At 40.0% G+C, this 14,921-nt stretch overlaps 1 protein-coding gene across 1 annotated transcript; it reads left to right on the top strand.

Annotated features, from left to right (window-relative positions):
- The first annotated feature begins 3,874 nt into the window (after nucleotides 1-3,874).
- LOC146636277 (interleukin-8-like) lies at nucleotides 3,875-4,770 on the top strand. Its single transcript, XM_085350764.1, has 4 exons — nucleotides 3,875-3,941; nucleotides 4,100-4,205; nucleotides 4,311-4,385; nucleotides 4,698-4,770. The coding sequence occupies exons 1-4, from the start codon at nucleotides 3,875-3,877 to the stop codon at nucleotides 4,768-4,770; spliced, it is 321 nt and encodes a 106-aa protein (XP_085206890.1).
- Nucleotides 4,771-14,921: the final 10,151 nt, after the last annotated feature.

The following is a 14,921-nucleotide window of genomic DNA, read 5'->3' as shown; positions in this document are numbered from 1 at the left end:
TGCACTTTGCATGTTTATTACTGTTACACAAAAGAAACCAGACATCATTCAATGAGAAGAAGGAGCAGCCGAGATCCGGTGCAGGTTTGTCCACCACATCCCACCGTGGTTGATGGGACTGACATCTGGTGACTCTGGAGGTCATTTACATGCAGTCATCTCACTGTCATGTTCAGGACACCAGCTTGAGTTGTGAGATATGGCTCATTATACTGCAGGAAGTAGCCATCAGAAGATGTGTACACTGTGGTCATAAAGGGATGGACATGGAAACAGTAAACAGTGAACATTGTTCAGCTGTTGGACTGGATACATGTTTAAGTATTTGGGATTTTTTATTCTTTTTTTAATGCACTTATCATCAAGAGTGGCTCCTCCAGCTGATTTTAAACCAAAGCTCTCCAAACCAGCTGATATGAGAGATCCACTTGAGCTCGCTTCATAGTTCACCCCTCTGTTTTCCTTCCCTCGAGTGCAGCCTTTGTGTTTTGTGTTTTATTTCATTTCATGGTTGGTCTGTTCTGGATTATTTTTATAACGTGTATATTTTTGGATTCTCAGTGACTGAAATAAAGGTTGTTTTCTGTTTGCTTCACTTTCTTGCCTTTGAGTCCAGTATCTGGGTCCTTAACCTTGCACATAGTGACACAATCTCCTCTTTCATATCTAAAACAACCAATTCTGAGATTTTAAGAACATTTTGCTCTCTAAAAATGAGGCTTGATCGTCAGTGTTCAGTGTCAACACTGTGAACTGTTTACCATGATAATTTTGCAGTTTGCTTTAAAATTTTAGCTTAAACACGATGCAAGAACATGATACACATGTGTGACTCAAACAGCTTCATCATGAACTCGAAATCACTGAATCTGAATCCTGCATGAAAAGGTGTGTCGGGTTCTGAAGACATAACCATTAATCTTGTAAGAAGTGAGGGGATAAAACATCACTCTTCCACATTTAGCTGGTGAAAACTGTTTTGTGCCAAGACTAAATTTATTAGCCTTGATTTTGTGTTTAAGTCACTGCTTCCTGTAAGTAGTTGAACATGGGAATAATAATAATAATAACACATTTCCAAACTCCAGATGTGAAAAAGTTATCTGAGGTTTTGGGAACTGGGAGCTGAGCCTGTCGTGGGTTTCTGCCAGGAGTGAATGAGACCTTTACAGGGGGACCCTCGGTCAAGGTTTAAATCTAAAATACAAACTCTCCAATCAGTTATGTGTTGATACATTTTATTAAGATTATATTTCACCCAACATATATTTTAGTTAGCAATAGACAGAAAATAGAAATCTAGAAAACCAGTGGTCATCACATGTACAGTAAAGACATCACTAAAACCATTTAAACGATCACTTTGTGGTGAAACTCTCCTGAAGTAAATGTCGACATCTGGATATTTGGTTCTGAAAATGTTGCACAGATGCTGAACTTTAACTGGAAGCTCTACTTGGATACTTTCCAGCACCATCCTCGAGGGTCACATGCAAATATGTTGATATAGGCTACTGAAGTAAAAAGCTGCGTTTCTCAGCTGCAGAGTTACACTGAAAGGATACATATTTAGGCTAGTTAGTGCCCAGTGACAGATTAATAAAATACTAGAAAATTCATTCAATTCAATTTTATTTACCAGCAAGCACCAAAAACATTGGCAACAAAGTGCTTTATATTGTAATGTAAGGGTAAAGAGAAAACTCCAACAATCAGATAACCACCTATGAGCAAGTACTTGGTGACAGTGGGAAGGAAAAACTCCCTTTTAACAGAAAGAAACCTCTGACAGAAGCAGGCTCAGAGGAGGAAGACAGGACAAAGACACGCTGTGAAAGAGAGCCACAGACTAATAATAACTAGTGACTAAATACAATAAAAAGTGAAGAAGTAGCACTCAGTGCATCATAGAAAGCACCCAGCAGCCTGGACCTCTTGCAGCATAACCAATTGGGCTGGGATTTCTAGAACCGATTCCATTACGATTCAATTTTGATTCAGACAGAAATGTTGTAATTCTTCATTTATCAGTACTGACAGTTGTGAGACTTCATCAGAGGTGTAAACATCACAGCAGATGCCATTCTGTCAAAGTAACAGAGGATGAAACACAGAAAAACATGAAGGAAATTTCTTGGCTTGTCTTTTTATAGCAGTTAACCTTAAAAATACTCTGCAGTAGATCAAAAACAGAAGAAAACCATGAACCAACATATGAACATTACCTGATGCTGCCGAAGTGAAGCAGAGCAAAGTTACAGAGGTTTTATTAGAGACACAGCCAAGGGTTTTGCAATTTCTCAGAATTTTAAAAAGTTTACACTTCTCTGGTATTGAACAGCAGAAATTAGATTTTCTTGTAGGAAGTCATATAAAAACAACAGCAGGAGACTGCGCTGTAAACAACGGTAGACTGGTGCGTAATACGCAAATCCAAATGTGCAAAACTGATATTCACCACAGTAATGCTGATGTCTGTCACAACACAGTAGACGGATAAGACAAACACATAGGGACTTGTTATTATTTCCAGTGTAGCTGCTAATGTCTGCAAGTGCTGGAATTGAGCATGACTCACACTGATTTCATCACAAGAATAAGATTAGATCTAAAACCCATCTAGCCCAGGGACTAGCTGACTGTGACTGACTTCCCATATCATTCACACAACATCGTCTGGTGTTTTCTCGCTGAGGGCAGGAAACTGAAGGAGAAACAGCCTCACCCACCAGACTGACAAGAGGCTGAACTCGCTCCCCTCTTCACAAAAAAAAGACTGAGTTGTAATAAGCACACACACCAGCACCAGTCCCTTTACTACATTGCTACTGCTACTATTTCATACATTTCAGAGGTGTCCAAATAGGCTACATGTCTTCATGCAAGGTATCTGTCAAAATACCTGAATATACCTGTCCAGTGGAAGCACGTTGAAGGAGTGGAGAAGCGAGTGTGAAACATTCTTAATGACGAAGTCTGCCTTGGTTTCTGCTGTGATTGGTGACCTTATTAATCTGAGAATTTCAGTATTTTTAAAAGTGATGGAGACATTTGTCCTTGCATTCCCACACCCTTACAGATTTACTCATTAACAGATTTACTGCATTTACTAAGTGCAATGATACACGTGCACATCTGCAAACAATGAATAGAAAATGATCTTTTCAGCTGTGTTTAAAGGAACTTCCCATTTTCTTTCTTTTTATCATTTTATTTATTTATTTTATTTATTGGAAAGTGTTCAAACACTTTTATCATAAAGAGAAGTGTAAGTAAACTTTAAGCAGAGTGCATCAGAAACAGTAAAATATTAGTCATATCATATCATATCATAATTTGAGCTGTCTAAATTATTAATATTAGACTGATCATATAAAGACTTTATTGCATTTCACCTCTGTAAGTAGATCAGAGATACAAAATATCCTTTGTCAGCAAAACTCACATGTGAGTGATTGGAGTGAGTCCAAAATGAGTGAAATGTGACGTCAATTTCAACAGATACAAACGACACCTGAAGGCAGGCATGTCTCAACATCAACCAGTGGCACAGGAAATCTTTGCGAGTAAGTGAACGTATAAAGTTTAAATGCCAAAGGATTGCGACAGCAGGATTTCCACTGTGGGAGGACAGACATCGGAAAGTATTTTTTTCAGCCACTTCTTAGGAAGACATCCTTGGCCAGAGTCCACGTAGCTGTGAGTGTATATAAGGAGGTTCAGAGATGATGAACCTCACAGTCCTGCACACTCAGGCAGCTCGAGAAGTGAAGGAGACGCACAGCAGCAGAGATCCTTCATATCTGAGAAGAACAAACCAGTTGAAGACTGAGCCTTCAGTAGATCCTCCACTAGATACTTGAAAAGCTTTAAGATGAAGACAAGTGTTGCCATCCAGTGCATCTTTCTCCTGGCCTGCATGGCCCTTTGCACTTCATTAAGTAAGTGTGTTTTATCAGATTATGGAAAACTTTGGTGTATTTTTGCATCTTGAGAGGAGCTAAATCATGACAATGAATCAATCTAAATATATTTATGTTTAAGTAAAATATGAAACTGCAGCAGTTTAACATTAATTATCACTTTCTATGTTTTCCAGTTGTTCCAAGGTGCCGGTGTTTGAAGCCCAGTAAGTCTGTAAGAGGTCCCATCACTGAAGTTAAGGTGGATGAGCCTCGTCCATACTGCAACAGGAGAGAAGTCATGTAAGTGCCCACAGTGACAGGAGCACATTATTAATAAGAGCTCAGTCATTAATAAGGATTGTTTATAAAGTGGTTTTAAATCAAAGCTTTCTTTACATGTTACAGAGTCACACTGAAGGATGGGAGTGAACGGTGTCTCGATCCTCAATCAAAATTCACCATAATGCTGCTAGAAAAACTGTAAGTCACACAGATGTTTTTTCTTTCATTCACTGGTGTTCAACTTAATGTGAGTTAAATGTTAGAGAGAAAGTCAGTGAAGTTAAAACAGGAACATCAACAGTCACTTTGGGAGCATCAGTGCGAGGCTCTGCACATCAGTGATTAAAAATACTGATGGTTTTACAGAAGCAGTTTTTTTCAAATCAAGATCCTTTTGTTATTCAGAAAGTAAATAAGACAAAAAAGTTGGTTGATTTTGTTGTTAAAGCTTTAAAAGTTGTGATTTTTTTTGCAACCCAGCCTCATCTCTCTGATATGTTGTTTTCACAGGAATCAGATGAAAAATACGACAGTCAGCCCTCAAACAACGACAGCATCGGCTGCAGTGCCAGAATCATCATGATGCACTTTGCATGTTTAGTGCTGTTACAACATGTGTGGATTAAGAAGAAGGAGCAGCACAGCTCTCGTTCTCATCACAAAATATAAATGCATTTAATTCCTCAGCCTGTCTTCAGGCTTAAGTTGTGATTACTAAGCATATGCACATTTATATATCTGCATCTATATATATTTATTTTTGTAAAGTATGTAACACAAACATTAATTTATTTGTGCTATTTTAACATTTTCACAGGTGAATTTAATGTACATTTGTACCATGTTTGTCTCTTTGATTCTGAAATGTACAACAGTGACTCCAAAGCCGACTCAATAAATCTCTAAGCTGTTGAATAAGTTACATCTTTTCACTTTATTATAACGACTAATTAATGTTTTAATTGTAAGGAGCCAGAGGAAATATTAGACAAACAGGAACATACAAAGAGGGAAAGGTGCAACCAGCACAACAACAACATAAAAAAAAAATTAAAAAAAAACGAAACAAATTGAATGAAACATTGCCTTTAAAATCTCAAAAGTAAGCAGCTGCTTCAGTTTAAACAGGACTTTTTTGAAATTACCAACACAAGAGTGCTGCGTCTTTGATAGAGTTTCTAGCAGGATAACAAAGTGTGTGTTATAACACAGTATGTGTTATCCTGCACACACCCAATTACACCACCAGCAGCCTGGTTTAGGGATCACACAATAATCTTTGTAAATACTCTTTACCAAAAAGGGAAATGTTTTCTTAATGACATTTTTAGTTACCAGGTATTACCAATTACGAGGTATTCCTAACAAAAAAGCAGAAAACTGTTTACATATTTAATGCAGGACATAGGATCTGATTATCTTATGATTATCATATCAAGAGTTGTTCATATTGCTCCAGGAGTATAGAAGTCACATGGTCTAATGTCCAGGGCTTTTATTGTGAAAGATAAGCAGAAGCAGAAGTGTTACCTGCACACTTTGCCCAAAGAAATGTTTGAAATTATAAATAATTTACTAAATTCTTCATATCATTTACAAATCCATCAGTATCTGTCCGACCTGCTGCACCCATACACACAGTGTCAGGTGCTACGGTCCTCAGCCATGGGTCTGCTTTCTGTCAGTCACACCAACCTCCAAAGCTTTTAGTGTTTCATCTCCACCCTCTGGAGTCATCTCAACTATTAGTAGTAATAATAGTAGTAGTAGTATTGTGGTGGGGCGTGGTCTGTGGCGCGGCTGCGGGGCCACCTGAGCGGCACCCGCAATCACGCCTCGCCAGCTTAAAACAGACTGAACTGGGTCCTGGCTGTTGTTGGTGGTGTATGGGCGGCTGGGAGCTGGAAAGCTGCAGATGTGAGTATTGCTGTGAACAGCAACCGCAACGAAGAAAAGTGTTAACAAGTGCTGAAAAGTGCAAACATGAGGTCGGGTCTGTTGTGCATTATTGTTGTTAGTAGTAGTATCAGTAGTACCAGCTTACAGCGTGGGCCAAATTGGTGAACAACCAAACGAGAAATTTAAATAAAAACTAAGAATATAAAATTACTCTTAAACAGACTGAACTTTAGACAGAAACAGCACTACAGCTGAATAACAGAAGTGGTTGATGGGGATTAGTTTAAAATAGGCTGGAGTGCTCTGAAGCAGCTGTCCAATTAAAGTGACCAGGATATGTTCTTCAATGCACATATTAAACAAATATGTAGGACCGCTTTCTTCCATTTGTGTAGTATCTCTAAAATTTGAAATATCCTGTCTCAGAGTGATGCTGAAAAACTAGTTCATGCATTTATTACTTCTAGGCTGCCCGACTATAATTCATTATTATCAGGATGTCCTTCTGTTAATCCAAAATGTTGCAGCAAGAGCACTGACAGGGGCTAGACAGAGGGAGCATATTTCTCCTATGTTGGCTTGGAGTCAGGAGGCAGACATTGTCTCTACTTTTAGGATTAAGCTTAAAACTTTCCTTTTTGATAAAGCATAGTTAGGGCTGTACAGGTCGCTCTAAATCCTCTCACTCATGCTGCAATAGGTCTTGGCTGCTGGGGAATTCCCATGATGCATTGAGTGTTTCTTTATCAGTCACCTTTCCCAGTCACTGTGTTATACACCTCTCTGCATATAATTATTAGTTATTATTAATCTCTGGCTCTCTTCCACGGCATATCTTTTGTCCCCTCTTCCTCCCCTCACACCAGCCGGTTGAGGCAGATTGCCGCTCCTCCATGAGCCACAGTGCTTGCTCATGTGGGGGTCATATGATTATCAGGGTTTTTCTCTGCTTTCTTTGTATTATTATAGGGTCTTTACCTTACAGTATAAAGGAAACTATTGTTGTGATTTGGCACCGTATAAATAAAATTGAATTAGACTGATTATTTTCAGTAGTGACAGAGACTTTTTTTTCTTGCATTCTCAATTCCTGTTGTGAGTTTTAGTTTCCCTCTTAATAGTGGTGAATTTTCAAAAACAGTTCAATGAGTCACAGGTATGCAGCTGTTAAAACTGTCCTGTCTTTTAGCCTCCTCAGAGCCTCCTTAGATATGATCTATACATTAAATATGCATGAAAGAAACAAATCTCCATCCATACAAACAACGGATTTTAAGCTACACTGAACCTCTCAGAGAATTTTTATCTCTTACAAAAATATCTATGGTTTTAGAGCAGCAGTTCAAAGCTGAGGGTAAAGACGTATGACTTGATCTGTTCACTACCACTGGAGCAAAGTCTCATCTCTGTGATATGTTGTGTGTAATTCATCTAACATTTAAAGGGTTTGTAAACAATGGATACAGCATGTTTATGTACCATGTTTATTTTTAATGCTGGAAAATCCCTCTGGAGGTAGTTTTTAAAATGTTATATATTTTCACTTTATTATAACTCACCAGTTTACCACCACTTTATACACAGTCAACAAAAAGAGAACAAAAACAAACAAAACAAAAAAAGAGGGTGAATCCAAAAATCCCAAAGTTTGCCATTAAACCTGGTTTCACTTCAAACTATAAGCATCAACTCAAAAAAAAATTTCCAAGTCATTTAACTGCTTTGCTTTTATCTCTGATGTAACGGTAACTCAATCACATATTAACAGCTACTCCAGTTTAAACAAGATATTCTTGCTATTACTGAGGCAGGAATGCAGAGAATTTTATTTTAACAGATTTTCTGTCTTCCTCAGTACTTCCTCTCTTGGATAATTAAAAGCTTATCCTATGAAAGAGACTGATTCATGAGCAGTGATGTGTTACAGCATCACCGAGAGTAGATCAACAAAGCAGATGTAAGCATGTGCAAAACCACAGTGTCATGCGGCGGCTGTGTGAAGGCAAGAGAGGACCCAAATGCACGGCTCTAGACACGCGGGGATGAACTCAAAGGCAGGTCTTTATTAACAGGAACATAAGAAGTCATACAAAAACTATACTGGGAGCAACTAAAGCTGAGGCGCTGGGAAGACACGGTAAATGCACACAACCTAGAGGGACGACGCAGCACAGAACAAAGGGACACTCTGACATAAATACACAGAAGGTAACGAGGGAAGTGGGAACACACGGGGAACACAGCTGAAGACAATTACTCATGACCGGGCAGGGAGGACACGAAACTGAAAATACTGACACCAAGATGTGGACCTTAAACACAACACAGTAAATAGAGAAGAGCACAGAGAGAGAGGCAGAGAACAAGGATGAATACACGAGGGGATGAGGAGAACACAGAACACAAAGGACGGGAACACGGTACCAGAACAAACACCAAAATAACAGCATGGATAAAGGGGGGATCCAAATACCAAACCAAACAATCCAATGAACATAAGGAACGAAATACAAAACCACAGGAAAACTAAGAACACTGGGTCAAAATGACCCAGGACCATGACACACAGCTGCGCTTCAAAAAGAAAAGGTTTCTTTCCAGTGTTTTATAAAAATCATTGTCAGCCCACATTTGTACAAATTACAGATCAAGATCAGCTTTATGTAGGACAGCGGTCCCCAACCCCCGGACCTCGGACCGGTACCGGTCCGTGAGTCGTTTGGTACCGGGCCGCGAGAATTGAGGCTCAGGTGTGAAATGTATGGTTTTCAGGGTTTTTATCGGTTTTCAGCGTTATTTTGTTATCGTTTTTATCGTTAACTCTGTTTTCCTGGGTCTTTTCACGTGTGTTATGAATAAATCTTCTTTTTTTCGGTACCGGTACTAGTTTTATTTTTGTTGTATTTATCCGCGACACCTTAAAGGCCGGTCCGTGAAAATATTGTCGGGCATAAACCGGTCCGTGGCGCAAAAAAGGTTGTGTAGGACACTCACTGGCCATTTTATTAGGTACACCTCTCTAATACTGAGCTGCGCCCACACTTGCTTTGGAGTTCCTGTTTCCTTCATATCAGCTTGTAGCACTCTGGTCGTTTTCTGGCATCAGAACTCCCGCTCACTGGAAATGTATTCTTTTTCTGACCATTCCCTGTTAACCATAGAGGTGGTTGCGCGGGAAAATCCCAGTAAATAAATGGTTTCTAAAATTCTCAGACCAGTCTGGGACCAACAACCATCCCACATTCAAAGTAACTTAAATCATATTTTCGTCTCTATTCTGATCCTTATTATGATGATAATTCTTTTCATTTCTGCAGTAACGTTTTCTTTCTCTTCTTTTCTCTTTCCATTAAAGTCAGTTTCTTGTTTTGCACCACACTCAGTTTTCTCTTGTCAACACAAATCTGTAAATAGGTTTATAAAGAAATCCTACTTTACTGTAACTGGACTGCAACTAAAAAGATGATAAACATGCAACATATAATTCATGCAACTAATGCAACCATTTCACAGACTTTATTTTTTTATACGCTTTTTATAGTCAGCTGCATATTTCAGCTTCATTAGTAGATTTTAGGCAATTCATTGACAAAAGAAAAACTAAAACCTGAGATGAGACTTTATTAATGTTAGAAGGTGCTATAACAATCGCACCTTCTAACATCAGGGACTTTTAATGTGAAAGGTAAAGACAAGAAGGTGTTTTATTTACACACTTTGCACAAATAAAATATGATCACGTTTAAATTGTGTAATTTCATTTGCAGTGAAGCATTTCCAGGACAGGCTCCAGCCACCCCACCCCAACTGCGACCCCGACAACATTAAGTGGAAGACACAGAATGGATGGCATTTCTGAGTGAAGTGTATTCAATTTGCTTACACATCTATTCATTAGCAGCCAACCTGTTCTGATTAAACATGCAACTCCAGAGCCAACAAACTGACAGCGATTCATCTTCTGCAGAGCATGTGTGCAAAATTTCAGTTGGCAGCAAATGTTTCAAACAATCACAAGCTTGATTTATCTTGAGAGACGAGGATTAGCGGATAAGCGACGTCGAGCATTTCTGGTGCTCAGTTTGCTTGTTCGGAGGTGCATTTTTCTTCCCTGTCCCTGCTGGATTTTGCAAGACCTGGACTTATGAGATCGTGTTACCTTAGGAGTGTTCATCCAGACTCTCCGGTTATTCGGCCCTCTGCCCCAGCAGCAAGTGGTATCTATTATCGTCACAGATCGAACCCGCAGTTTCTACATCCCTTAAAACGGGTCAGTTTCGGTAATGGTTTGACTTATTCCTCATTGAGCATGGCGCTTCTCAATGCCCGATCTATGACAAATAAAATGTTCTTGTTGAACGATCTTATTCTTTCCAAAAAGCTGGATTTTTTATTTTTAACTGAAACCTGGCAGCGTGATGGTGACTATTCTTCCCTTATCAAACTTTGCACGGGCGGGTACTCCTTCATCAGTCGGCCGCGGCATTTTGGTCGTGGAGGAGGTCTGGCTGTGGTGTGTCGAAACTGGTTTCACTGTCGCTCATTAATGGTTGAAAATTTTTCATCGTTTGAACTACAGCTGGTTAAAATTGGAATTAAAGATCCATGTTACTGTGCTGTAGTGTATCATCCACCTGGACCTAACAGTCCATTTTTAAAGGAGTTCAGTGACTTTTTGTCTTCCATCTTGAAGTTGTCCAGATTGTTAATAATTGGGGATTTTAATATACACATTGATGATGACCTCTGACCTCTTTGCCAGAAGTTTTCTTAGCATCATGGACTCGTTTTATTTCACACAGCATGTGTCTGGCCCCAGTCACACCTAGATAGATAGATAGATAGATAGATAGATAGATAGATAGATAGATAGATAGATAGATAGATAGATAGATAGATAGATAGATAGATAGATAGATAGATAGATAGATAGATAGATAGATAGATAGATAGATAGATAGATAGATAGATAGATAGATAATGGATTGCATTTATATAGCGCTTTTCGAGACCCTCAAAGCGCTTTTACAATTCCACTATTCATTCACTCTCACATTCACACACTGGTGGAGACAAGTTATCGACAGACAGACAGACGGACGGACGGATATTTTGACCAATTTCCCTGCACTACTGCCTGCTTGGAGTCAACAGTACTACTCTGGAGTTCATGTGAGTAATGTGAGTAACACCGGCAACTGGCTCAAAACCAGCATTGTGACAGTATTGGCCTGTGTTATCTCATGAGCAGAGTGAGCCGTATCCCTGCTGGCAGACACCCAGCACATTCCTCTATATTTCCCTGGCAAACCATGCAGATAGAGTCTTTATACAGTCAGCGTTTGGCAGAGGTAAGTGAAAAATATTTAAACAAAATAATCATTTTTTTCTTAATTTGGCCCTAATACTCCTTCCTAGATAATAAACAAAAACTATTCAGTCAGAAAGAAAAAAATGTACATTGCTCTTGTCGGCAGAAAACGCTGACACTCTTTTACACTTTAGTTTAAAAATATTACTTCCTTTTAGTAGGAATGGATTGTTCTGAAGACGTGTGGTGAAAGTGTTTCATCATATGCAAAGTAAACAATGACTTACAAGAGCGCCTGGAAAAGTTACCACAGAAATCAAAAATGAATACAAAATATGGTGTCACGGTGGTTAGCACTGTTGCCTCACAGCAAGAAGATCCTGAGTTCAGTTCTACCATCAGGCCGGGGTCTTTCTGTGTGGAGTTTGGATGCTTGCGTGGGTTCATTTCAGGTTCCTCCAAAAGTCCAAAGACATGCAGTTAGTGGGGCTAGGTTAATTGGAAACTCTAAATTGCCCATACGGTTGTCTATGTCGTGTGGATTTTTTTTGGTGGTGTTTTTTTTACACTTCTCCCATTCCTGGTGAACATTCGACGGATTCACAGCATCATCCAAGAAATGTACAGCTAGGATTTTGGAGCACTGCACAGGAGCGTGATTGTGAATACTGTCAAAAACAGTGGTGCCAGTGGTGGCTCCATAAGTTAAGCATACATGCTGGAAAATGATTCTTATAAACACCAGCACAAACTCCCTGACAAACCCCACTCTTTGAAACAATAAAAACAAAAGCAAATAAGAGTAAAACACTGGTGATGATGGTGAACTGACAAAGTCTCTTGTAGACTGGAAAGAACAAAGTCAGCTTTCCTGATTAACTAATGTTTAATAAGGTGAGATAAATCCCACTATGCTAGAACTTCACCAACAGACCAACAACAAAATGAGTCAGAGAAGCACACAGACCGGATGATCCATGCAGGACTGACACTGCCTCCATCTAACAACAGCCGCTCACTGCAGGTAAACAGGCTGTCTGAAGTGGCCCATGAGCTGAAAGTGCATAATCAGAATTTCCCTTTATACTATTAGCTGTCAGGTTCACTACTTATTATACTGTGGCCTGTAAGCAACAGCAGCAAGTCTGGTAATGGACGTGCAATAAAGGGGATGTATGCTGTCTAACAAGACGGCTGATCAGTTAGTTTCACTAACTTATCTACACAAGGCAAGAGATTTAATTTTGTTTTCACACATAACTAAATCTGTCTTTTAGCTAAAAATGATCATGATTCATCTTATAAGTGCTCATGGATCTAAATCAGTGGTCCCCAACCCCCGGGCCTCGGACCGGTACCAGTCCGTGAGTCGTTTGGTACCGGGCCGCGAGAGTTGAGGCTCTGGTGTGAAATGTATGGTTTTTAGGGTTTTTATCGGTTTTCAGCGTTATTTTGTTATCGTTTTTATCATTAACTCTGTTTTCCTGGGTCTTTTCACGTGTGGTATGAATAAATCTTCTTTTTTTCGGTAGTTTTATTTTGTTGTATTTATCCGCGACACCATAAAGGCCGGTCCGTGAAAATATTGTCAGGCATAAACCGGTCCGTGGCGCAAAAAAGGTTGGAGACCGCTGATCTATATTAACTCATATTGTATTCTGTGTACTATACTCTGTCATGGTTCAGCTGTGTGGCAGGCAGGATGTAGGACCCAAATGCAGGACTCCAAGATGGGAATTTTAACTGAAAGAGGGGCACAGAGGAAAAACACACAGCAGAGCGACCACATGAAGGTTAACAAAGCGACAACAAGCAGGGGAAGAGTGAGGATTAAAATACATAGACATAATGAGAAAAAAAAAGCTAATCTAGACATAATGCGCACAGGACAGGGGCTATCAAAATAAAACTGGAAGCATGACATTCTTCAGCGCGCAGACTAGACACTAAGACTTGGAAATACAGCCCAGACCGTGACATACTCACCTGCATTTCACTTTCTCCTTATCATCTAATGGAAAATCACTTACATCTGCCAAATACTGACTGTATAAAGACTCTGCCTGCATTGTTAGCTGGATGACTGCAGAGGAATGTGCTGGGTGTCTGCCAGCAAGGAAATGACTCACTCTGCTTGCGAAAAATCACAGAGGTCAATGCTGTCAGTATAGCTGGTTTTGAGCCAGTTGCCGGTTACTCGTCATTACTCACATTAATTCCAGAGTAGTAGTGTTGGCTCCAAGCCAGCAGTAGTGTTAGGAAATTGGTCAAAATATCCAGACCTTTTATTTCAATCCCACAATCCCCCTCCAACAGGTAATTCAGGTCCCACATATGAACCCATCAGAACCTCAGCACTGACAGGAATGAGTCTAGACGCAGGTGGTGGTGAAGGTGGAGGCTTGGATGGAGCTCTGAGTGACCAGCATGAAGTGAGAGATGGGAAGGAGGTGGGCTGAGTGAATGAGAGTCAGAAAGGCAGAATAACACAAGAGAGCTGAGATATAAAGTACGCTGAACGGAGGCTGACTGGCTCGAAGAAGTTGGTCAAGAAGATGATTGTACTAGAGCTGTGATGTCAGCAGTGTGGTAAAGTGGAAGTGTTGTAGAGGACAGACTAGCAGCCGAACACCTACGAAAGCAGGCAGATCACTGATTACAGATCTCCCTTAGTGAACTTGCACATGATTGATTACAACTTGCAGCCTGAGAGACTGAACTTTAGATACAAGATAAGTGACTAAGGAGGACAGGTTTATGTGCATTACTTTAAAACTGGTTGCCGTGGCCGGAGATGCTCTGAAGCCGCTGTCTAATAAAGATGCCTCCAGGGAGAGAAAACATGAGTGTGAAGCATCTTTATTGGAGGCAGCAGTATTTTTTTGTTGGTTTCTCATTGCTTTTTGTGAACTGTCAATTTCTCCACTTATACCAGGATGCAGTGTTGGCAGTTTTATATAACCCGGGTATACAGCCATGTAATTATTCTGTCTTTCATAAAGAGGCTTCATAAGAAAAATACACTGTTTGGTCTTTTTGTAGACCAACTCTGCATGTGAAGTACAGATTGTCCCAGAGTCCCAGAGCCCAGGTACAAGAACATCTTGACTATCTGCCCCTCCAGCCTTCAAGGTCCGCTGCAACACAGCTGTATGGTCTCGCTGAAGGTCAAGGTTGAACAACTTTCCTTGGATCTGGATATTTGTAAACTCAAATGTGATGCAATGAGGAGCTGCTAACAGGAATTGAAAGTACAACACAGCCACTGGATTTCTACTGTGAGAGGACAGGAAACAGATTTTTGCAGCCACTTCTTAGGAAGAAATCCTTCGCAAGAGTCCACCCAGCTGTGAGTGTATATAAGAAGGTTCAGAGATGATGAACCTCACAGTCCTGCACACTCAGGCAGCTCGAGAAGTGAAGGAGACGCACAGCAGCAGAGATCCTTCATATCTGAGAAGAACAAACCAGTTGAAGACTGAGCCTTCAGTAGATCCTTCACTCAATAATTTAAAAGCTTTAAG

The sequence above is a fragment of the Diplotaxodon limnothrissa genome, linkage group LG3 (genome assembly GCF_057381915.1).
Source record: "Diplotaxodon limnothrissa isolate DT_005_m linkage group LG3, D_limnothrissa_male_GT1.1, whole genome shotgun sequence".
NCBI lineage: Eukaryota > Metazoa > Chordata > Actinopteri > Cichliformes > Cichlidae > Diplotaxodon > Diplotaxodon limnothrissa.
The sequence above is the reverse complement of the archived record's forward strand: the minus strand, read 5'-3'. Positions and strand labels throughout refer to the sequence as shown.

Bases quoted from the DNA above. Each gene is read 5' to 3' on its own strand.
- LOC146636277 (XM_085350764.1), top strand. From the start codon at position 3,875: ATGAAGACAAGTGTTGCCATCCAGTGCATCTTTCTCCTGGCCTGCATG. The intron at 3,942-4,099 runs GTAAGTGTGTTT...TATGTTTTCCAG, and splicing joins GGCCCTTTGCACTTCATTAA to TTGTTCCAAGGTGCCGGTGT. The intron at 4,206-4,310 runs GTAAGTGCCCAC...TACATGTTACAG, and splicing joins TGCAACAGGAGAGAAGTCAT to AGTCACACTGAAGGATGGGA.